General features: G+C 39.0%; 1 protein-coding gene across 1 annotated transcript in view; it reads right to left on the bottom strand.

The window, feature by feature from the left end:
* The window catches only part of VWA5B1 (von Willebrand factor A domain containing 5B1), a 1,382,556-nt gene that overhangs the window by 891,106 nt on the left and 466,969 nt on the right, over positions 1-24,481 (bottom strand). Inside the window, exon 8 of the mRNA XM_044060446.1 lies at positions 11,188-11,312. Within this exon, the coding sequence (XP_043916381.1) occupies positions 11,188-11,312 (125 nt within the window). The remainder of the gene's footprint in view (positions 1-11,187; positions 11,313-24,481) is intronic.

The following is a 24,481-nucleotide window of genomic DNA, read 5'->3' as shown; positions in this document are numbered from 1 at the left end:
CAGGGCTGCTTAACCCCACTGCACTATGTCAATACACACAGCATCACATGTACTATAAAGAATCTATGTCATTGCATTATCACTGTTTATTTAAATGTATTAGATACACCTGGATTCAAACCCAGTATCCTCTGGGCTCAAAAATAAATGTGTTAATGCATTTAAATCTTCTGCCACAGATTCAGCTAAAGAGCAGGTATATTTCATAGACTCAGTACTAGCTCTCGGGCTTCTAGCAATGAGGTTCACATTTGTGCACTGCTTAACTATGAGAAAACAGGGAAAGTAATGTAAATGTGTATCTCGCATGGGCAAACACTTTGCCAACCACTGTGCAAACCCACTGATGGCTGCTGCTCTGTACAAAGTAAACAGCATAATTTGTGCTATTTACTGTCCATTTACACTTTATGCCATGAAACTACATGTGAAAACATAACAAAATAAAGGCCTTATCTAACAATATGTTACCTATTTACAATGCAGCCATGTGTTGCCTCCCCCATTGCACTGTGACCCTGGTGTCTCAGAACTTGTTCACAAATATATCAACTACACTACATAAATTAATATTAAATGTGTGATATGCAATGCACATCAATCTAGTAACATGCAGAACTAAAAATGTCTTCAGAGTTGAACAATCCTACACATCCTTCAACTGACTCTTGGAACTATTGACCAATAAGCCTGACCAGCCTTATCTGCAAGGCTATAGAAAGAATCATCATGGACATTATCCACAGGGACATAGGTGACCATCAGCACTCTTGACCTGACCCAATTTGGTTTTGTTAAGAGATCTTGTTTATTAAACCTATTGGACTTCTTTGATAATGTCCCCAAAGGTCTGGATGAGAGAAAACAAGACATACCACCTTTGCTGACTTAGCCAAGGCCTTTGACACAATCCCCCATTCAGGTATCATACAGAATATCACCCATTTGGGGATTAACCCATACATTACTAGATGGGTAGCCAACTGGCTCAATGACAGAATGCACAGTGTCAAAGTTGGGGAGTCTACCTCTGTGCTGGGCCCTCTACTGTTCGGAAACTATTGCTCTGAAATCCAAGTAAAGGTAGATGGCCTGTGGCTTACCAGGTTTGCAGATGACTGTCAACTTAGTGCAATCATATAGAGTCGCCCAACAATATTAACATATTAAAGAAATGGCTGACACAGACAAATGATTGAGGCGAAACTCACAGACTGAAACTTAATGCAAAATATGCCTCATTGTCCCCTTTGGCAAAGAAGTACCCTGCTAATTGTGATATACATATCACCCTTCTAAGCTCAAACTCAGTGTTGTGAGACTTGGGAACATAGGATGATAGCAATCTAAACTTCAATACTATGTGTCCATAGTGGTAAGGCATGCATTCTATATTGCTCACCTCATAAATAAGGGCATTGCATCCAAGACCAGACAGCTCATACCTCCACTGTACTCATACCTTTATCATACCACTAATCTAGTACAATGCTCTCTTCTGCATGTACCTCACCAGACACCTGCATCAAAAGGAGAAGCCACAGAGGTTCCTAACCAGGAGAATCCAGGGCCTGAAAAACATGACATACATGGAAAGACTGAACCCTGTCACTGTACTCAGTATCATACAGGCTGCTGAGAGATGACTTGTGCCTGGCCTACAAAACAATCTCAGACCATGCCTACTGGAAATGCTGGACATTCACAAATCAAATGGGTCAAGAACATCTTGTTCCAGGGGTTTCAACTTAGCCTATGAAATAAACAGAACATGCTGGAAAGACAGATATATCTCCCAGTGATTGCTGCTCCTCTGGAATAGGCATCCACTGCATGGGCAGCAGTGCTCCTCAATGATTCCATTCAAGCGCAACCTTGACAACTGGATGGGTGATTGTAAATTCACCTCAGGGGATGGTATCTTTACCCCTCATTGACAGGGGCAGTTGGTGCTGATCACAAAATCACTCTGCTAACAATAATTACTAATCTATGAACCTCTATGAACCTCTATGATCATCTGAATATGCTCAATAAGAGTACTTGATGTTTTACACAACTATGCTTGTAAAGGCCCTAGGGCCTTTAGCTACTAACCTCCTATGAACCCATGAAGCTATGAACCTATGCAGGCCTCCCAACAATTTCTCTCCTACATCCAGTGCAGCCTTATAAAAGTCAAACTTGTGCCATGGTGCTTGTGTAAAGTACTGAGCTCTGTAGTCTTTCTACTTAGGTAGGAGGCTCTGTTCTCACTGCAGTTAGTTTTGTGTGTGTGTGTGTGTGTGTGTGTGTGTGTGTGTGTGTGTGTGTGTGTGTGTAGCCAGAAGGGCATAAATGTGTATCCTACAGTTACCACTCCAGTCCCATGAATTGATAGTATTTTGACAATTGTACATGCCTACACATCCATTTCATGCAGGCATCCCAACATTTACTCTCCAACATGAACTGCTGATGTCATCCACTATATGTTGTCCTACAGCCCTGTAAAAGTCAGAGTTGAGCTGTGGATCTTGCCTTAATACAACATTCTGTAGTTTGTGTTCTTAGATAAGTAGGGGTTCTGTTCTCACTGCAGTCAACTGGGGTGGGGGGGGTGTTTGTGCACTTGACTGACATTAGAGAGAGGCTTTTACACCAGCATGTGAGACACTGCTATTACCATAGTGTCATCACTAAACACTGTTGATATCATGAGCTATAAAGTGTTGCCTGAAAACGTCCAAGTCAGATGTGAGCTGTGACACTTGCCTTGAATACAGAGTTCTGTAGTTTGTGCACTTATATAGGTAGGGGTTCATGTATGTGAAGGACATCCACATCATAGGCCATAATACCTCTATAGTTCACATCATTCACCACACTGATAACTGAGTACATTTCTCCCTTCTTCATGTACCTTACTACACATCTTCCAGTGATGTGTAACTGAAGTGTACCACCTTTGTCACAGTGAGCTGTCACACATCTTACTGGCCATACCTAGGTATTCTTTTTGTGGCATAAACATTACTGTCTGATGGTTTGAAATCCCCATCAAGTTGTTACACCAGATGCATGTGTGATACCTGTTCTGGTGATGCACACAGTACATACATAGCTGTTTAACAACTTTAATGGCATGGGTAACATTCATGACAGTGTGGATTGTGCCATATATACTGTTTATGCCATGCACACCAGCTAAGTAGCCTGTATTGATCATAATGCCACACAAAGGTATAGCAGTGTCCCTCCTAAAGCCTCCAGTAGATGTTACAGTGTCATGAGAGTGTGTGTAATTACCCTCATAGAATGCAGACATGTCATAATAGTTGTATGAGTGTGATTATGCAGAACCATCTATGATCACTCTAAATCACGTTATGTCAGAGATATGGGATTACTGGTGGTATTATTCTGATTTTGTCCATAATTGTGCATGCTTCTTTTAATGTTGTCCATGAGCCTTTACCTATGTTCCACTTGTTGGAGACCTCTGCTGACATTACACTCATATTCGGCAAATCAGTTTGCACAGGTTCACAATATGCAACCTACCCCAATTGCATATAACATCCCTGATAGAGGTCCTCTGCATTGTTCATGTAAGGATGCTTATCTTACACAGACATCTCCCACATTCTTATGTCATCTTGTGAAACAGTCACATAATACACATTTTCACTGTGCAGTCCATACTGCACCATACTGATATGTGATTGGTGCTGCTACTACAACCGCCTTCCATTGACATGCCCTCATTTACTATACATTAGGTTGTTTAACCTGCTCTCTTTCCCTGTGTTTATTCCTGCAATTTGTCTATGCATCCTATTCAATACACTTACCTCTCCTCAGTGTTTATTTTACATGGCAGTCCATGTACCCTTACAGATCATTTACACAACTTTGGCACAGAACGCCAGGAAATGGATTTTACAATACTCTGCACTCCATACACTGTCCTGTACTGTGTTTGGACAATATACTTAATTATCGTATCTCTTAAATGTCCAGATTTTTGCCTTATACCCTTTTGTCTGCTCCTTATAAAAATTGTGGTTTTCTGCCATACACTGGCATGATCTCAGAAAAAGAAGTTATGTACCTACCATAACATTCCATGTTAGTTGTCGTCATCTCACCTTCCTTCTTGCTTTTTGGGTTCAGAGCTGATCCTCAGCTCTGACTCGGCCATCTTCTATAGCTCGAGAGCTGTTTACTGGTTCGAGGCTACCCCTTATCCCAGAATGCCCAGCGTTAGCTACCCAGATCTCGTTTGTGATAGCGCACACTAGACATAAGTAGAGTAACCAGTTACCTAAAAACTGGTTGTCCAATACACCTAAACAAGGAAAGAGTCATAAATTACCTGGCATGTAAAGTAATAAAAGATACTCAGCCAATGAAAACAAAAGGAACTCCTCTCAATCTTCTAGGAAGGGGGAAGGAGGGAGGGACACAAGAAGGAAGGCGAGATGAAGACAACTAACATGGAACGTTATGGTAGGTACATAACTTCTTATGTTAAGTTGTCCATCTCGCCTTTGTTCTTGCTGTTTGGAACAGCATCCCTAGCACCTAAAATCCCGGGTGGCTCATTGGAACAGACTCTTCAGAACAGTAGAACCAAAGGAAGCTCTGCTCCAGGAGACCATATCCACCCTGTAATGAGAGATAAAAGTATGAGGGTTTGCCCAAGTGGCAGCTGCACAGATTGAGTCTATGGGCAACCTAGACTGAAAGGCTACAGAGGTGGCTAATGCTCTAGTAGAATGACCTTTTGGTTTAGCTGGTAGCTCTTTATTTTGTAAATGATAAATAAAGGCAATAGTATCAGATAACTATCTGGATACGGTCACCTTTGAAACTGGAAGGCCTTGTTTGTTGAAAGCATAAGAAAGAAATAACTGGTCTGACTTTCTTAGTTCCTTAGTTCTATGGAGGCAAAAACACAATCGTCTGTGCACATCCAGTTGGTGGAGCTTGTATTCTGCCTTGTTGCCGTGATTGGGAAAGAAAACTGGGAGATCTATGGATTGATTTAAATTGCTCTCTGAGCAGACTTTAGGAATAAAGGATGGAATGGTCCTCAGAGGAACTCTGTCCTTGTGAAACACCAGGTAAGGAGGACGAACACATAGTGCTTGAAGTTCTGAGACATGTCTAGATGAAGTAATAGCAACCAAAAAAAGTGTCTTCCAAGAAAGAAATTTTAAGGAACATGAAGCTGCCGGTTCAAAGGGATGCAAAATTAAGGAAGCTAAAACTAAAGTGAGATCCCAAGGAGGAGGAGGAGGATCTCTAACTGGGGGTCTAAGAAGAGATGTTCCTTTCATAAAGGCCTTGCAGAGCTTATGAGACATTATGTAGAATTAAATATACAGATATGAAAATTAAAAATGGCATCTAGCTGTACTCTAATGGTAACAGAAGCCACACCAGACTGAAAAAGTTGTGCTAGAAATTCAAGAATTTCATGGACTGGGGCTGAGAAAGGATCCAAATTTCCAGATTTTGCCCAGTAAGAAAACCATTTCCATTTACTAGCATACGTTTTCCTCGTAGCAGACTTATGTGAGGAAACAATAATATCACAGACTGCTAGGGAGATACTGGAAAGCCTGGCTAAGGTTGGAAGTGGAGTAACCAAGCTGTGAGCTGGAAAGTTTGAAGGGATTGGTGCAACCCGCCTGACTGATGAATCAGAAGATCTGGAACCAGGTCCAGAATCCACGGTTGATCCAGAAGGTGGAGGTGCAGGAACAGGAATTATATCTGTCGAGGCCAATAATGGGCAATGAGGATCATTTTGCAACCCAACAATTTTGCTTTCTGTATGAGTCTTGGTATTAGGGGAAAAGCATAAAAGAGTTTCTGAGGCCAGTCGTGGACTAGAGCATCTCTGGGTATATGACCTGGAAGAAGAAGTAGGGAGAAGTAGCTGCTGCATTTGTTGTCGAGAGGAGTGGCAAATAGATCACAGCAAGGCTGTCCCCATTTGTGGAAGATAACTTCCTGATTCAGAGACCACTCGTGAGGCATGAGGATAGCTCTGCTGAGCCTGTCCGCTATGACATTGGATTTCCCAGGGATGTGCATTGCTATCAGAAAACGTTGGGAGGAAATCGCCCATTGCCACAGTCTTAGTGCTTCTCGACACAAGGGGTAAGACCTGGTCCCACCCTGTTTGTTGATGTACCACACCACTGACATGTTGTCCGTTTGGATTGCAATGGTACTGGAAGGAAGAGAGTCCTGAAGGGCTTGCAATGCTAAGACACCACTCTCATTTCTAGGACATTGATATGCAGATGGTACTCGCGAGGTTGCCAAGTGCCTTGGACTGTCCTGCATAGATAATGCCCCCCACCCTATCAGGGAGGCGTTTGTGGTCACTGTGGCTACCGGAGGGGGTTGTATGAAACGTCTGCCCTGAATTACTAGTGGGGAGACCATCCATCAAGAAAGGTGCCTTTTGCATGTTTCTGTGATCAGGATCATGTGAGACATGGGTAGCTCCTGGAAAGACCACTGCATGAAAAGAAGCCACTGAAGGATTCTCATGTGGAAATGCACTAATGGGACAAGAAGAATGGCAGCTGCCATGGAGCCTAGAGCTTGGAGGTCATATCTGACTTGAATCCTTTTGCTCTGCATTAGAATTAACACTTGTTGACGAATAGTGGAAACTCTTTCCTGTGGCAATCTTGCAAACATTTCTTTTGTGTTTATATCTGCTCCTATGTATGTGTCAGACTGACAGGGCAACAAGGCAGATTTTTTTGAAATTTACTGTAATGCCTAGTTGAGTGCATGATGTGATTGTATAATCCCATGCCTCTAAGAGTTGATGCCTGGTGGTAGCAGTCAGGAGCCAGTCATCTAGACAGGGAAGCACCTGGGATCCTTGATGCCTCAGGTGAGCCATGAGTACTGCCATACACTTGGTGAACACCCTGGGAGCTGAGGTGAGACCAAAGGGCAGAGCTCTGAACTGGTAATGACTGGTCCCTACCCAGAAGTGAAGAAATCTCCTGGAGCGCCTGTCCATCTTGATATGGTAGTACGCGTCCTGAAGATCTATCGAGCACATCCAATTGTCCTGACCCAGAAATGGGAAAATGGACTGCAGTGTCACCATCTGGAACTTTTCTTTTTGTACAGATTTGTTCAATCTGCTGAGATCCAGTATTCATCTCCAGTCCCCTGTCTTTTTTGGTACTAAAAAGAATTTTGAGTAAGTTCTGGATCCTAGTTGGTCTGCGGGAACTTCTTGAATGGCTCTTTTTTCTAGCAGTCTTGAAACTTCTGTGACTGCTTGATCCTTTAGGTTGGGTGGGACATCTGGGATGGACTTTTTTAATTATATGGGGGATTGATGGAAGGGAATTTTGTAACCACCGGATATAATGGATAGTACCCATCTGTCTCTTGTTATAACTTTGCCAGGCTTTTGGGTACAGCGAAAGTCTTCCCCGACTGCCTCCAGAGGTGAGCAGTTGGGCAACCCTTCAGGGATGCTGGAAGGGCTTGGCAGAGAAGGTTTCTCTGTCACCCTGGTTTTGTGGTCCCCCTCTGCCACAAGGGTGGCATCTGTTATTGTTTCCCCCCTCTGCCCCTGGGGGGAAAATCACCATGTATGTCATGCAAGGTTCCCTGGGATTTTCGGAACCACATCCTTCCGCTCTTCTGACCCTTGGGATATGGTCTGGAAGGGGTGGAAACGTGGACTCCCGCAGCAGAGAGAGTGATGCCTTCCTGCTCACACCTAGTCAACGTGTCTTTTACCTGAGGCCCAAAGAGAAAGGAGCCATCAAAGGGAGTATTTGTAAAGGATGCTTGAAAGGGTTCCACAAACTGACACAGCCACATCCAAGCATATCTCCTGAGAGCCACACCTGTCCCTGCGGCTCTGCTTGCTCCATCGGCTGCATAGGAAATCAGCCTCATGGAGGAGTTGACTATGGAATTAAGAGTTGCAAGCTGAGAAGCTAATTTGGCTGGTACTCCCTCAGCTGTAAGATCTTGAAGGGTACCAAGTTCTTTCAGGAGATCCCGTTGAAGATGTTTGAAATGGCATAGATAGTTTAGGGACCTCATTGAAAAGATCACTGAAGCAAACATTTGCTTTCCATATCTGTCCACCATCCGAGAATCTTTGTTTGGAGGATGAACAGATGAAGAGGTTTCTGCTAACTCTTTCTTGGTGGCTGCTGCTACCATTATGGCATCAACGGGCACACCTTTGGAGAGGAATTGTTTGTCCTGGGTGGCTGTAATAAATTTGTTTGGTCTCCTCGGAGTAGGTTCCACAGAATTTGGAGCTGACCAAGCCTTTTGAGCCACTACAGACATGAGTGGATTGAAAGGAGGAGATACCCAGGAGGTGGAAGGTCGGGAACCGAATGCATCCAGGTATACAGACTCATCCTCAGTAGGGGCTAGGGAAGTCCAGTCCCCCCTCTGTCTAAGCATTTCAAGGATGTCCGAAAAGGAAACATCTTCAGAGGGGGACCTTGGGGACCCTTCCAATTCATCCATGTCTGTATCTGAGGTGACAGACTCAGGAGAGTCTATGTGCTTCCTCTTGCACTTCTTCTTCTGGAGAGGCTCTTCCAAATGATCAGGAGAGGCTTTGGAAGAAGAGTGAACACCCAATTGGGTGTCCTGGGGCATAGGTTCCCTATGCTTGGGGTCTGGAGGGGGAGTAGACGTTGGCACCGACACCACAGGGGGCGGAGCCAATGGAGCTGGCAGTAGAGCTGTTTCGGGGAACAGCACACTCCGCATGACCTCAAAGGTGTCCCGACCTCTAGGCAGAGAAAGCTCCAGCTCAGAAGAGACAGGAGTCCTTCTCTGCATCGAGGGCGACAGCTCTGAGGTGATGTTGGAGCCGAGCTCACCTGCGCCGAAGCTCTGAGGGGAAGAACGGGGTCGGACAAGGGTCTGATGCTACTCACCCCCTCCGAGCCGACGAGAGAATCCAGGTGCCCAGATCCTTCGATAGAAGGTACAATCAAGATAATCGGAGCCGACGTCGGAACCGAAGGAGAGATGATGATCAGTGCCGACGGTTATACTACCTGCAGATCCATGGTACCTGGCTCCGAGCTAAATGTAGTCAGAGGAGGAATGGAAATAGAGGCGGTTGGAACTGATACCTGCTGAGGTGGGCTGGACAGTAATTTTGCCAGGGCCTGTGACTTAAGCAACCTACTTACTACTCTCTCCACATCATGATCCGATAATCTAGAGAATCGAGAGGATTGGGAAGAATGATGGCTACGTTCACTCTGTAACAAAGGTGACTGAGGTGCTGAGTGGATGGGCTCCAAGGATGGAGACCTCAGTCTCTTATGGCTCTGAGTCGGCTCCAAAATAGCAGATGGAGCTGAGGGAGGAGTTGCCTTGTCGGTGCCAGGCAGCACCGACATACTTGGTTGGTCAAGTAAAGGAGTCGGCTCCAAAGGTGGATCCGATGGCTTGACAGACTTAGGGGATTTTGCTGGCTGAGAACTTTTAGCTGGAGAATCCTGAGGCTTCAATAATCCCCGAAGGATTCATTTGTTTTTGTGCTCCTGCAGGACCCTTGGACTAAAAGCGTGACATATAGAACAGGAGTCCTGCAGGTGAACAGTGCCTAAACAATATACACAACTAGTATGCCCATTTATCAGAGACATTTTCTGACAGCATGAGTCACACTTTTTGAAGCCAGATACCTTGGTATCTTTAGACATTTTCCTAACAACAACAAACTAAAGAACCACAATAACAATAAGAAAAAAGTTATAATAATTATTACAACTTAAACGGCTAACCTAATAGAGGGGGGGAGAACTCTCTAAGTTAAAATGAGTTCTAGGGAAAAGAGGCCTGCGGAAAGGAGTGATGGTGAACAAAGCACACACAGACACAATATAATGTGATAAAGGGTATAAGTACTAAGAGACTAAGGTTAATAACACTTTTACAATTAAAATTTTACAATAACAGCAAAAATATGTAATACAAAACAATACTAATCCTGAGTCAGTAACGAAGCAACCTCGCAGCTGAAACGGCAAACGAGATCTGGGTAGCTGACACTGGGCATTCTGGGATAAGGGGTAGCTTTGAGCCAGTAAACAGCTCTTGAGCTATAGAAGATGGCCAAGTCGGAGCCAAGGATCAGCTCCGAACCCAAACAGCAAGAACGAAGGCAAGATGGACAACTTAACATCTGATGTTAGTAAATGATTACATACATTTGAGTTTCAGACTTCAAATCCTTCAGAGAATGTATCTTAGCATAAACCTTGTTATTCCAGCACATTTCTAAGTTTAAATGAGCAAACATGTAAAATCTGTCATTATTTCTGGGTCACTGTCCCCCATTATGAGGGTGAGAGCTATGAGAACTATATGTTAAGCCTTGGTGATCATTGTGGCATTCCGCGCAAACACGCTAACTGACTGTGCTCTGATGTAAACAGGTTTGCTATCCATGTTGTTTACATGGTTTGCTGGCCAGCAACACTGTCGCCTGCCATGAAAATGTGCTTATTTATGTTTAAATGCAGTGCACAGCATGGATATGTAATTAGCACTGCTGCTCACAGTGCATCACCACGCACACATGTAAACTTCATGTAGCTTTACACAAAGCCTACATGAAGTTCACTGATTCCCATAGAATAAACCAGAAAAGCTGGGTTGCTTCATGGCACACTAAACTGAAAAAAAAATAATTCCAAAAACACAAAAATACAACACCACATGGCACTGTAACATGCAAGATCAACAATAAAATAATTGCTAAGAACTCATTCATATGATAAGAATGGTATATACATTTAAGCTTTTTTGAAAAGATCTAGACTGTTGAAGGCACCCCTTTCAGTGTGATGTATGGTGTTATAGTGTGTAGTAGAAAAAATGTATCCTTTCTGATATGGGACTATCAGAGAAAAACAACCAAACTGGAGAAAACAGAAGATAACCCCAATCCTAGTTCTGCCAAGGAGAGTCCCTAATGGTAGATTACTGAAGTTCATGCAATTTCAAATCTTCTGTCCATGTTATCATTAGAAATGTTAATGAAACACCAAATAAAAAATTAATCAAGCAATAAAAAATATACATTTCTACTTTCCTTACTGTTTCAGTGGACATGTAGAGTAGAAAGGCAATGCAGCTGTATTAATAAGAAACATTTACCTTTTTCTCTGAGCTTGGGTCTTTCCTGGTCCCTTTAACAAAGTCACTCTTGCCCTTCAGGTGTTGCTCATACTCATCAGGAGTCATGTCACCATATTCCATGAGGATGTGGGCCATATGAGGTTCTAAGAAGGTAACAGCAAAAAACGAACATTACATCATCATGTCAAGTGCACTCTTAGATTTAAGTACATATACTTGAACATAGACTATATGTTTCCACATAGCTTTATACAGCCCTTGAAAACATGAAGATTTTTTTCTAAACAACAAAGTTGTAACATATTTCTATATTTCATATATGACAGGTTAGCTGGGGTCATGTGGTTTATCAGCACTAGTTTTTCAACATTAGTAACATATCTAATTTTTTTAGCTTTCAGTGTCATGGCTTAGAGTTAACCCCATCATATCATGCACCACACTGAGACATGAGCAACTATTTGCAAGTTAGAACAGATACTTATTTTTAGCCAACACAAACCTGTATGTCTTTAGTAAGAATACAGAGCTGTAGAGAGTAGCAGCCAGGTGATTTCAGAAGTGATATACGAAAAAAATATAAAAATTCAGATTCAATTATTAACATCAGAAAGTAACAACAAATAGTTGTAATAATTGTATTGTACCTAAATCAGCAAATGTAAACCACACCACTTTACTTGTATCTGTTTTTTTAACAGCTTTCCTGAGCAGTTTTTAGTTTTACAAACTCAGGAATGCTTTATGCTTTTTTTTTCTTCTTTTTTAAAATAAAAAAAAACAGTCTCAAATAACTATCACCAAGACAGGAAGCAATTTAACTTAAAAATGTCATTTAGGACAACCAGCAACTGGCAAATCATATGAAGTCACTTGTGAACATGACTCAGTCCTAGCTGGACTAACAAATATGGGTATGATCCGAATATAATTTTTCCTGTTTATGCTACTTTCCAAATCTGATGTCAAGTCCAAGGTTAGTAACATTTCTGTTATCAATCCAACTTTGCACAAAAATCCTTCAGTACAGAAAGAAAGCTATTTAAAGTGAAGGACTATGGATCAACACCTTACAGTAATCTATCTGTAGCCTATATAAGACAGATTGCAGCTTATAGCCATATCAATTATATTAATTATAAATAGAAGCTTTAGAAAAGGTATAATGTCAAAGCTACTGAAACTTGTTAAGATCAGTCTTCAGTTTAATTTCTCCAAGTCTTTTGGGTTTCTATTATCATGATGGGAATTGACCCCATTCCAAAGTCAAAGTATGATTAAAGTTTGTGAAATTAGTATTGTTTCAATCTTTGATGTTAGCCAGAAGAGTTCTTTGCTGCACCCCCAATATGTACAGAATTGACTTCTGCAATTCATATGGAGTTACATGACTGTAAATTATTTTTTATGAGATCAATTGCTCCTAATATTATTGGAACTGTCTGGGTGTCCTTCTTCCACAATGCCCATATTTCTGCCTGCATATCCTACTATTGTATGATGTTTGTGTCTTTATCACTGCATGTAGCAATTTCAATGAGCAATGTTACTTTTGTCTTTGTTTTCATGAACTACTTTATCTGTTTTTCTCACATCTATTTTTGAACTGTTGATAATGGGTGATCCCATGTGATATAAACTTCATCATAGTCTATAATACTTTGTGGATCATATTTCCAATGCTTCTCAGCTACTTCAGTATTGCAAAGTTTGAACAATCCCCAGTACAACAGTCTTACAACTTTATTATGCCTTTCAGTATACAGGCCATCTGTCATTAGTCTATCACACCCAGCAACAAGATGTGCAACTGTTTCCAGTTCTTTTTACAGGACCTGCATTGGTTTGTTTCTCTCACATGTTAAATGAACTTTGTAAACCAACGTGTATGTAGTCCACTATCCAGGGCTACCAACATTAACCTATCATCTTTTAGTTTAAATTCACCTCTCTTTACCATTCCTGCATAAGATCCTGATCAATATGAGGTTGTTCCAAGAGTTGTCTGTACTTGTCACTGTATTTATGTCTTTTCCACATTTCTTACCTTCTCAGCTGATACTTCTCCTTATATTCTTTGTTTTGTTTTGTTTTTTGGCACATTGATTTGCTGCCTGATTTTTATCTATGCTCCTTTAAATTAAGCAGAGAAGTCATCTTAGACCTGTTCTCCTCGTGTTTTAAAACTCTCACTGTGTTTGGATCTGATGAGGTCAGGAGATATGTATGCAGTCCTACGACTGCTAACCTATATATTTAATTAATTTTGAGGAGGCTTATACCTCCTTCAGAGCGAGGAATACATAATCTTGGTGTAAACTGATTTTTAAATATGATTTGATAAGCATGAAGCATTTTCCTTGTTTTCCTGTCCAACTGATCCAATACCTTTTGGGGTCAGTCACTCACTACAAAGCTGTAACCTAAAACAGGAAGAGCAAATTGGTTTATGACTTGGACTTTGTTCCCAGAAATCAGGGCTGTTTTCAGTATTAAGTTTAGTCTTCTAAAATATTCCTTACAGAACTTTATTTCCATCTGTTATTGTTTTATTGTTGATTCTTCATCAGTTCCCTAATATTTATACACACCTTCCTGCTCAAGTTGCTTTATGGCACAGTCCTGTCTCAGACTGATATTTTCTTGTTGCTGCAGCTTTCCTGCTTTAAATGTTATATTTGTACATATGTCTAGACCACATGATGTTCTTATATCATCTGAGAAAATGTTGACCATTTGTAGTTGTGCTTTCAGTTCCTCATCTGATGAACTATATGGTTTTAAATCATTCACAAAAAAAATATAAGAAGTCTTTATACTTTATTATTTTCTGGGAGCCAAATTGTAACAGTGACTTGACCTGTTATGCAATTATAACAGAAACCACACAGGCCACCAGGCATCAAATCATAAATCAGGAATTTAATGTAAATTGATAAAAACAAGAGGCAAGTAAAATAAAGTAAAATGAACTAGCACTTTCAGGACTATATCCCTTCTTCAGATTGTCCATGTCAAATAAGCTATGGCTATTTAAAATAACCAAGGACCAATTGAAAAAATTACATGGAGCTGCTTACTGCTTGGTGTGATGGATTTGCAGTGTTCTTATGACAATCAGTCTTGCTGGCTGGATTCTGCTAAAATTCAAAGTCTGATTATATTTGCATTCACAGTCTGTTGCATACAGAAACTTGCAGAATATACACTGATGAGAGAATATACTTTGCAGCATCAACTTTAAAGAACAGTAACAAATAACTTTTTATAATAAATCAAACGAAACCACGTTGCAGCTTAAAAGTACTGTTCCAACTTTACTTCTCATATAGTACAGATGATGTGAGAGATATAACATTTACCTCAGAACACCAAATGTGTTCCTACCATATCCCTAAACAACTGGATTTATACAGCTCTTTATATACTCTTTTTAGTCATGCATAAACATATTTTGGAGAATTGCTTATCCTGTAGAAACAATACTAAACTTCCTTGTTTAACAATGTCTTGTAAGAGACCAGCTTTTCTGACAGTGTGAATATCCTGTAACAGTGTCCTAATGTCCATGTAGAAAAACATATTTTTGAGGAAACACATTGTCTGTATTCTATTTGGATCTGTGTATAGAAACGTGTTCTTGTACCAATGCTGATAAGCATATCCTGTTTTTTATGAAGAAAAACATATTTTTGAGAAAACACATTGTCAGAGATCAGCTTTTCTGACAGTGTGAACATCCTGTATTTTATTTGGATCTTTGTATCTGTTCTTATGTCATATCCTGTTTTTCCATGCAGAAAAACATGTCATTGTTCTTTAAAAGCAGATTTTGCATTTTTGTTCTTGCATACATCCTGTTTTGAGTCTGTAAGGGAAAAATGTCCATTCTTTAAAAGCAGATTTTGTATTTTTGCTCTTGCATACATCCTGTTTTGAGTCTGTAAGGGAAGAATGTCCATTCAGCAGATTCCTCACATTTTACTTAAACTTTGTTTCTGCATTTAAGCAAGCCTTTTCTTTCAGCATATTTACAACATAATTAATTTCAGATTTATATTCATAAAATCTAACACCAATCAAAATCATCATAGGGGTCTACACCCCTTCAGAAATGGTTTGAGCAGGATCATCCCATTTAAACCTGGGCTTCTATCAGCCTTGAGCTCAATGATCTATTGAGTCTCCCATAACTCAGTAAAATTAGTTACATTGCCCCCTCTCAGGTTCTTTCTCACCCCCTGTGAAATTAAAAAAGAGAAAGAATGTCCACTGTTCTCTTTGGCATGTTGATATAAAGCATTATCTTTCACTTGCAACCTCAAAGCACTCAAATGTTGTAGAATTCTCTTTCAATCGGTGATTAGTTTTACCTACATAAAATGATGTACATAGATTACACTTGGGTATATAAATCACATTATGTATTTGACAGTCAGCATACTAATTTAGGAAAATAGTGTTTCTGAGTAACATGGTGTAAAAATTAATTGCAAGTTGATATCAAGGCACAAGCTTTGCAGTGTCTACAGGGGGATGTCCCAACCCTGTTAGAACGAACAACTTCTTTACTTTTTAAGTTATAATTACTACAAATCATGCTTTTCAGATCTCTATTTTTTTCTAAAAGTGAAATTCAGGTGTCACCTGTTAACAAAATCTTCCAATTGTTATGCATAATCTTACAAATACCCCCAGTGTCACTACTGTAGCTCAAGAACACTCTCAGTTTATTGTCCTTGGCTTGTCTAACATTATTGGATCTAGTTGCTCACCCTATGTCAGGAAACAACACTTTTAAGAACATTGTCAAATGACAGACATTGAGGATGTTCAGACTATACATGGATAATATAACTTTCAGTCAAGAGACTGAACAACGCATATCCCATTTTGTTACAAGGGATATGAATTTGATGAAGTTAATCAGATCATCATCAACAGCAAGATCACCAGGGAAACTAAGTGTTTCTCTGTGGTTTTCTGACATAGGATGAACAAATGTGTATATGTCTTCTTTTTTTTGGTGGCATTTCTATTCATTTTGCTTTGTTTCCCAGTTCTCTAAAAAACTTTTTTTTTGGGTCAACAATTAATTGATTATTTTGTACTTTTCCTTAATATTTATCTGCATATCTTCAAAGTTTTTCTACCTATGCTGATATCTTTAGATTATTATTTACAATAGTGTACGATAGATCCTGGTCTACTCTGATACTGCATGTTGCTTTTATCGTGTCTATCTTTCTAAGTATTTTTGTTGATCTGTTCTTTCTTCTATACTCTTCTAACAGTGACACTTGTTGTCTTATTTGTTTTATAGTCTTATTTGTTTGCTACTTCCATGACGGCATTTGATTTCTTCCTTTCATTTCCTTTATTGCCCTGTGTTTTTGTGGTATGATTTTATCTGTCATTAATTTAGCTGCAAAGTAATATATCCAATTCACTTCTGTTATATCACATACATTTCTGTCAATAGTCTTGATTGTTGTGTTCATTTGTTTTATCAGACTTCTAACGTTCTGGGTGTTATTGACTTTCTGTAATCTATTTCTTTCATTGATCTTAATATGTGTATCCATTTGATATTAATATGCCTATCCATCTCTATTAAATCAAGCAACTCTTCCCTTAGATAATTTTCTTCTAAACTGAGGGCTCCAGAATATCTTCATGTGGTAAATGATCAGATGCTTCCAGTTCCTCCTGTTTCTCCTTAATTTGGGGATTCATTGTCCTATCATGCTGTGACATTGCCAGAGTTGGATATTCTAAACTAAATCCTTCACTTCGCAGGTAATCCATAAGTTCAGTTTCTACTTTTGTTTAAATTGTCCTCCCTTTAATTTTTCTAAGACTTTGTGGTTTCTAAAACTATGATGGGAATGGATCCCATTCTTAAGTCAAAGTATGATTAAAGTTCATGAAATGAGTATTGTTTCAATCTTTGATGTTAGCCAAAAATGTTCTTCTTTGCACCAGCAATGTGCCCAGAACTAACTCCTTCTGCAGTTCATAAACAGTTATATGTATCAGTAACATATCTAAGTATGACTGTAAATTCCTTTTTATATACATCATTATTAATTTTATTTAAAGTGCATAAGGGTTATATTACTATGACAGCTACTAAATAGGGCAGGACCAGCTCAAATGTCGCACTGATGGGGGAAGAGATATGAATTTAACATGTATACCAATACATTGTGTTTTACAGCACAGTAAACCACTCCCTTGCCTGATAAATATATATATATATATATATATATATATATATATATATATATATATATATATGTAGATAGTTAGAAAGCTTCTGAGGAAAGTATTATTCTGTTATTTTTGTTTTACTTGGATCACTTGTCTGTGTACTTAATACAGGATTTTCGACTGGAAACAGACTATCTACCCTGCTTGGATTACTTTTGAATGCTTAGTAATTCTATGTAATATTTCAAGTTATATATTTTTTATTATTTTTGTGACTCTGGATGAGTTTAAGTTCACTACGTCTACTACCATTATCTAATCTGATTAATATACAGTAATTAACTAGATATATATGGATTGAAAATTTTCCACACAGAGAAGTTTCTCGCACTGTTTTAAATTCCTTTTTATAAGACCCATTGCTGCTACTGCCACTGGAACTGTCTGGGCATCCTTCTTCCACACTCCCCTTGTTTTTGCCTGCAAATCCTGATATTTTCTGACTTTGTGTCTCTCTGTATGGAAGACACTGTAGTCACTGGGTGTAGTAATTTCAATAATCAATGCTACTTTTGTCTTCTTTTCATGGACTACTGTATCTGTTGCTTTCTCATCTATTTTTTGAACTTTTGGTAATGGATGATCCCATGTGATATAAACTTCATCATTTTCTATAATGTTTTGTGGCTCATGTTTCCAGTGTTTTTCAGCTACTTCAGTATTATAATATTTACTCAATCTTGAGTGCAACAGTTTTGCCACATTATTATGCCTTTCGGTATACACTCCTTCTCCCATTAGTATATCACATCCAATAACTAGATGTATGACTGTTTCCAATTCTGTTCTACAAAATCTACATTTGTCTGTTTTTTTTCACACGTTCAATGGACTTTGTAAAGCAATGTGTACATAGTCCACTGTCTTGGGCCACCAATATTAACATTTCGTCTTTTGGTTTAAATTCACCTCTCCTTAACCATTCCTGTGTTCGATCCTTATCAACATGAGGTTGTTCCAAGAATTTTCTATACTTGCAACTGCATTTATATATCTTCCACATTTCTTTCCATCTCATCTGATCCTTCACCTTACATTATTTCTTTTGTTTTTTTTGGTACATTCATTTGCTTTTCCTGATTTTTATCTACTTCTGGTTTGATTTCCATTCCCACTTGGCACCAGTATGCTCCTGCTAAAGTAAGCAGGGAAGTCATCTTAGACTTATTCTCCTCATGTTTCAAAACTTTCACTATGTTTGGGTCTTGTGAGGTTAGCAGATATATATATATATGCAGTCCCACGATTGCAGATCTATACATGTAATCAATTTCAACAAGGCCCATACCTCCTTTAGAAAAGGGAATATATAGTATTGGTATACACTGATTTTATAAATCATTTGATGAGCATGAAGCATCCTTCTTGTTTTCTTGTCCAACCAATCCAGCACCTTTTGGGGCCAGTCAATCACTCCAAACTGTAAGTTAGAACAGGAAGAGCAAATTGGTTTACAGCTTGGACTTTGTTCTTAGATGTCAACACTGTTTTCAGTATTCATTTTAGTCTTCTAAAATATTCCTTACTAAGTTTTATTCACATTTGTTCATCTTTTATTTATTGTTGATCCTTCACCAATTCCCAAATATTTATACACTCCCTCTTGCTCAAGTTGTTTTATTACACACTCCTGTCCCAGGCTGATGTTTACTTGTTGCTGCAGCTTTCCTGCTTTAAAGGTTGCTTTTGCACATTTATCAGGACCAAATGACATTCTTATGTCATCTGAAAAAGATGTCCTCTGTATAAAGCAGAAGATGCAGTAGAAAATTATCATATTAATATTCTTAGCCCTCTTGAAAATTGCTCAAAAACTGGAGCAGCAGAAAATTACCAGTTGCCTAGCAAAGAACAACAAAATCATCATGACTTCCAGGCTAGACATCGTACTCACATGCTTATGAACTATGTGCACACATTCTGGGACAAAGGACAGCATTCAGTCATTACCATTCTTAACTTTTCATATATTTTCAACTAGATGAATTAGAAGTTACTGTTAGACCATCTTGGAAAAGCACAATATAATCAGAAAGTTTAACTTTGTTTATTACTATTTGGATACTGGACTACCACTAAGGGTGTCATGCATCAACATACTAATGGCCATCACTGATACACAGTGAAGAGAACAGCACACTTCAGAGTGCAGACAATATCAGCGTTAATGAATAACTTACAGAATAGGTCTTATACTCTCAGTGGTGCTGTGGTAGTGTTGTCGCCTCACAGCAAGACGTTGTCCCGTTCGATTTTCAGCTAGAGCGTCTTCTGTGGAGACATGCGTGAATGGGCATACTTCGTTGAAGGTTGTGCGTTAGGGCCGGCAACTCAGCATGTAAAAATCAACTACCAATCATTAGCGGACCGGAGTTCCGCTGTGGCGACCCCTAACCGGGAAAAGCCGAAAGACACAACAACAACTCTCAGTAATTCTTTGAGTTGTAGTCGATTAATTCATAATACGAAAAAAATTCCTATACTTTGTTAAACACTCTTAAGCTCCACTGGAAAAAAAAGACCTCAGCAATAATAATCACTATATTTGGTATCATCTAAATAAATAAATAAGATAGAGAAAATTAGAAATATGTATTTGTTGTAGAAAATTATATTGTACTGTACATATCCTCTCTGGCAAACAAGACAAATAGCATAACCTAATAAGATACTGACACACAAATCTATCTATCTATTGAGGAAAGAATATACATTTCTGCACTGTAGAAAAAAATCATACATAATTCCATTTCACAGGAGTATAAATAGAAAGATGTCTGAACTTTCCTGCAACTCAAACACATTCATATTTGTGAAACATGGTTTTAATATAGTGATAGCATTCTCTCTCTCTCCAATGTATAGTACCTATCATCCCCTAAGACCATCAGATAACTACAGGCAAGTATCTGTTTTTGTCAGAAGTACCATCATCTCATAAGAAATTGCCCATAACTCTAACTTAGAGCCCATGAAATCTAAATATCCATTAATAAATCCAACTATTGCTTCCTTGTTAGTTACAAATCTCCATCAGTGTCCCCAGAGATTATAGAAATTATCTTACCACCAATGAGGGGTTAAATATCAATCCAAATACCTTCTTGCAAGGGGATTTTGATTTTTCAAGCATTAATTGCCACACTTACTCCTCTAAACATGGATAAGCTCAGCATTTCCTGAAGTTTGTTAAAGCTAATGTGCTATAACAAATTGCAAAACCTCTAGAGGCTCTGATATCCTTGACTCGGTCCTTACTAAACTAGCCCTGCATGTACAACACCCCACATCTTCTCATTCCTACTTAAATCTGACCATAATTTAGTCATTTTCATTCCTAGTGGTACACCCCACCACCAAATGAAACTAATTTAGGGACTTCACCATCATATACCTACTTCAGCTTGTAGAAGACATATGCAAAATTGTCAACAATTCCCACAAATGGACACAGCTGAGAGGGCTGTCACATTCATACCTGACTTTTACTAGCACCTAAACAGCTGTATGGAAAATTCAGTACTAGTCTACCTTAAATATAATTACAAATTCATGAATAAACTTCTCTGGTAAAAGTCCCATATTGTCAACTGTATAACAAAATATGGAAAATTATGAAAAGTTGCAAGAAATTCCCATTCCATTATCTCAGGACTACATTGAAACATGCCAGCAAGTTACTTCAATATATGAGTTTAAGTTCATTACAGATACCAAGTTATCTCAGGAAATTAAGGAATAATGACAAGCAATGTAATGAGTTCCTCTATAATGATATTGCATATTCCAATCCCAAGGATATAGCCAATATATTAGCAGACATATTTTGTGCTTACTTTTACCTGTCTACCACACTGTTGCCCCTAGTATTCCTGAAAATTCAGTTTCCCCTAAAATTATCTATGAACAAGTCTTACAATTCCTGTCAAAGACTAAAAGTAATACTTTTATGGCACCAGACAGCATACCAGGCTGCATCTTCATCAGTGTCAATTATGTGCTGTCTGAGCCTCTACTCAAAATTTTCAACCTCAGCACATCTACAGGGCAATTTTTACCTGATACCTGGACAGCAGCCACTGTGAAACCTCTACACAATAGTAGCCCTCTTAGTGATCCAGGAAAATATAGGCCTACATGCCTCCTCAGCCTTTTATACAATGCAGTGAAATATATCATAGCAGAGCTCCTTTATGCAGACACAGCCAACATAATACATCTAGGTACCAATCAGTTTGGTTTTGTGAAGGGCAGGTTCTGTCTCCTGAATCTAGTAAACTTCTTTGAAAAGGATACAGAGGATGTGGACAGCGGTCACTCAATACACACTACTTATCTTGATCTTGCCAAGGGTTTTAATACTATCCTTCATGCTCATATTGTTAAAAACTAGAAAAAACTTTATGTAAACCCCTATGTTGCCTGCTAGATTGCAAATTGGCTGTCTAAATGATCCCATGTTATGAAAGTTGCTAGTATCCTCTCTCAATGTGTAATGATTGGGGTACCACAGGGGTCACTGCAGAGGTCGCTACTGTTTGGCATCCAGTCCAATATCTTAGAAGTATGGTTGACTAAGGTTGCTGATGACTGCAAGCTGGGCTCTGTTATCCCCTCATCCTCTGACATTAATCAGCTCCAGCAATGGCTAGAATATACATATACCTGGTTTACTCCAGCACGGGCTAGAATATACATATACCTGGTGTATTGAAAATGCTCTCAAGTTAATTGGAAGAAATTGCAATGTAATAACATATGGTAAAAAAAAAACTGTTTCCACCTCATATGTTTTGAGCGGTACTCCTTTCAGATAGATACAATTATAAGAGACCCACATAGATATATGGACAGTTCTCTCTTATTTGATCATCATAGTTTCACCCTAGTTAGGAAATCTTCCTAAGGTTCTCAGGTAATTTATAGGGGAACATCTCCAAGATCCAAAGAAGTCATCCTGCCCCTATAGTATCAGACTCATCCTTGAATATAATACCTTCCTTGGCATGTACAAATCCAAGCATACTGCTCAACTGGAAAGGCACCAGAGATTTCTATCCAGGATAATTAAATGTCTTACAACTTTCAAATATCCTGACATATTTGCACAACTCTCATTATTCTCAGTGGTCTACAGATGCTCAGGGGGACCTGTGCTTTGCTTTTCCCACCTTGAAAGACCCATATCTGACTTTCTCTTTCTTTGCAAAACCAGTGGCTTTACAAGCACTTGCATAGGATCTAAATCTACACCAACAAATAAACAAGACCCACTGGAGAGATAAGTTCTCAGCCAATTGAATAAATTACCACTACAGGTCAAACAAAGTACAACTTTGAGCACCTTTAAGGCAAATATTGATGACTGGATGGGTAGACACAAATTTACATCAGGATTGTTGTGTACAGCCTTGCTTAATTTGGGAGGTAAGCACTACTAAGTGCCTGAAAAGGCAGGTATTTACTTAAAGGTGTATATGGGTAGGCATGCTACAGTCCTTGTAATCACTTGGCTAGTATCATTCCTATCTTCCTATGAAAGTTGCACCTTTAGGGAATTCTCAGATTACAAACAAATACCCATTATTCCCCATTGCTAAGATACTTGAACTATGTATACACAACAATTATTAGATCATCTAATGAAGAAAGCTTACCATTTCATACTGAATATATTTCCATCCAGGGTATTGCACAGAAACTGCCTACCTACATTTTTGTATACAATACATGAAACAAGTCTGTTTTGTCACCTTCCCCTTTTCTAATTCAATCAAAAGCTTTAAAGCTTTTGTTATGGTTTTATATCAATTACTCCTGAAAGGACTAGCCAGACTGGATATAAGTAGGGAAACTGGTACATTAGATCAACCATTACTTAAATACAACGACTCAGTGCATGTATTAGCAACACACATATTCTTCTTATCAAACAGTCATAATTAGTGTATCCCAAGGATCCACTCTGTTTCTACTTTCATTTAACATTGTCATCAATGATATGTACAAGATATAACTAATGTCTCAACAGTACAATAGTCAGATAGACTCCACTGTTATATGTCCTGCTTATCATACAAGGCCATGTCAAACCCAGAGCTGTTGGACATGCTACACTTAAAGAAATCCCAATCCCTCAGAGCTACACGCTCCAGGGATCTAAACCTTATCATCACAATAAACAAAACATGCTGGAGGAATAGGTTCCTGACCCAGAGACTCCCCAGAATCTGGAATAGATTGCCCATACATGTCAAGCAGAGTGCCTCTTTGGACCTCTTCAAGAGGAACCTTGACGATTGGATGGGAGAAAGGAAATTCACCCCAGGGATCATGTCAGTCACCCTGCTAGACAGGGGTCCAGGAAAGTAAATAATGTGGGAAGAAATAGCCAGGGAATTGTTATGGCTAGGCTTGTATAGGCCCTAGGGCTGATAGCCTAGTACCAACCTATGAACCTATGAACCTATGAACAATAGCCTAGCTGAGATCCATCACCCAAGATTCCCTTCAAAATGTACAAAATGAATAATAAAATCTCATCTGATATTACTTGCAAAAAGAAATCATATCCTATTCTCCACTGAAAGTACCAAGAAACAAAATACAGAATTTAAATCCCATCACTTGAAAAAATATATAAATAAGATTAAACATTTGAGGAGTCATCAGTAACCACAATCATAAATTTGACCATCATATTGACAATATCATATCTAGGCAGATAAATGGAATGGCTTAAAGTAAACACTGAAACAATTTTAGGCATAAAGGAAGGGTTGGTTCTTAAAGATACCATATCATAATGGAAGACGAGATAGGGTTGAGTCACCACAAGAGCTTGCAACTCAGATAATCTTCTTGCAGAAGTCAGGGTAATGAATAACACTATTTTCTATGATAAGAGCATTAAATCCCCTTTTGACTTGGTTCCATACATTTCAGCTGTCCACAGTCACACAGAATGTCCAAATACATTTCTGCTTCATATTTTGATTTCTTCCTCAGACAATTTGTGGTTTTCTGGTAAATCATTGAG

This window comes from Protopterus annectens, chromosome 2.part0, assembly GCF_019279795.1.
Source record: "Protopterus annectens isolate FY-2018-M chromosome 2.part0, PAN1.0, whole genome shotgun sequence".
Classification (NCBI taxonomy): Eukaryota; Metazoa; Chordata; order Ceratodontiformes; family Protopteridae; genus Protopterus; species Protopterus annectens.
Note: the sequence above shows the minus strand (reverse complement) of the source record. Positions and strands in the feature narration are given on the sequence as shown.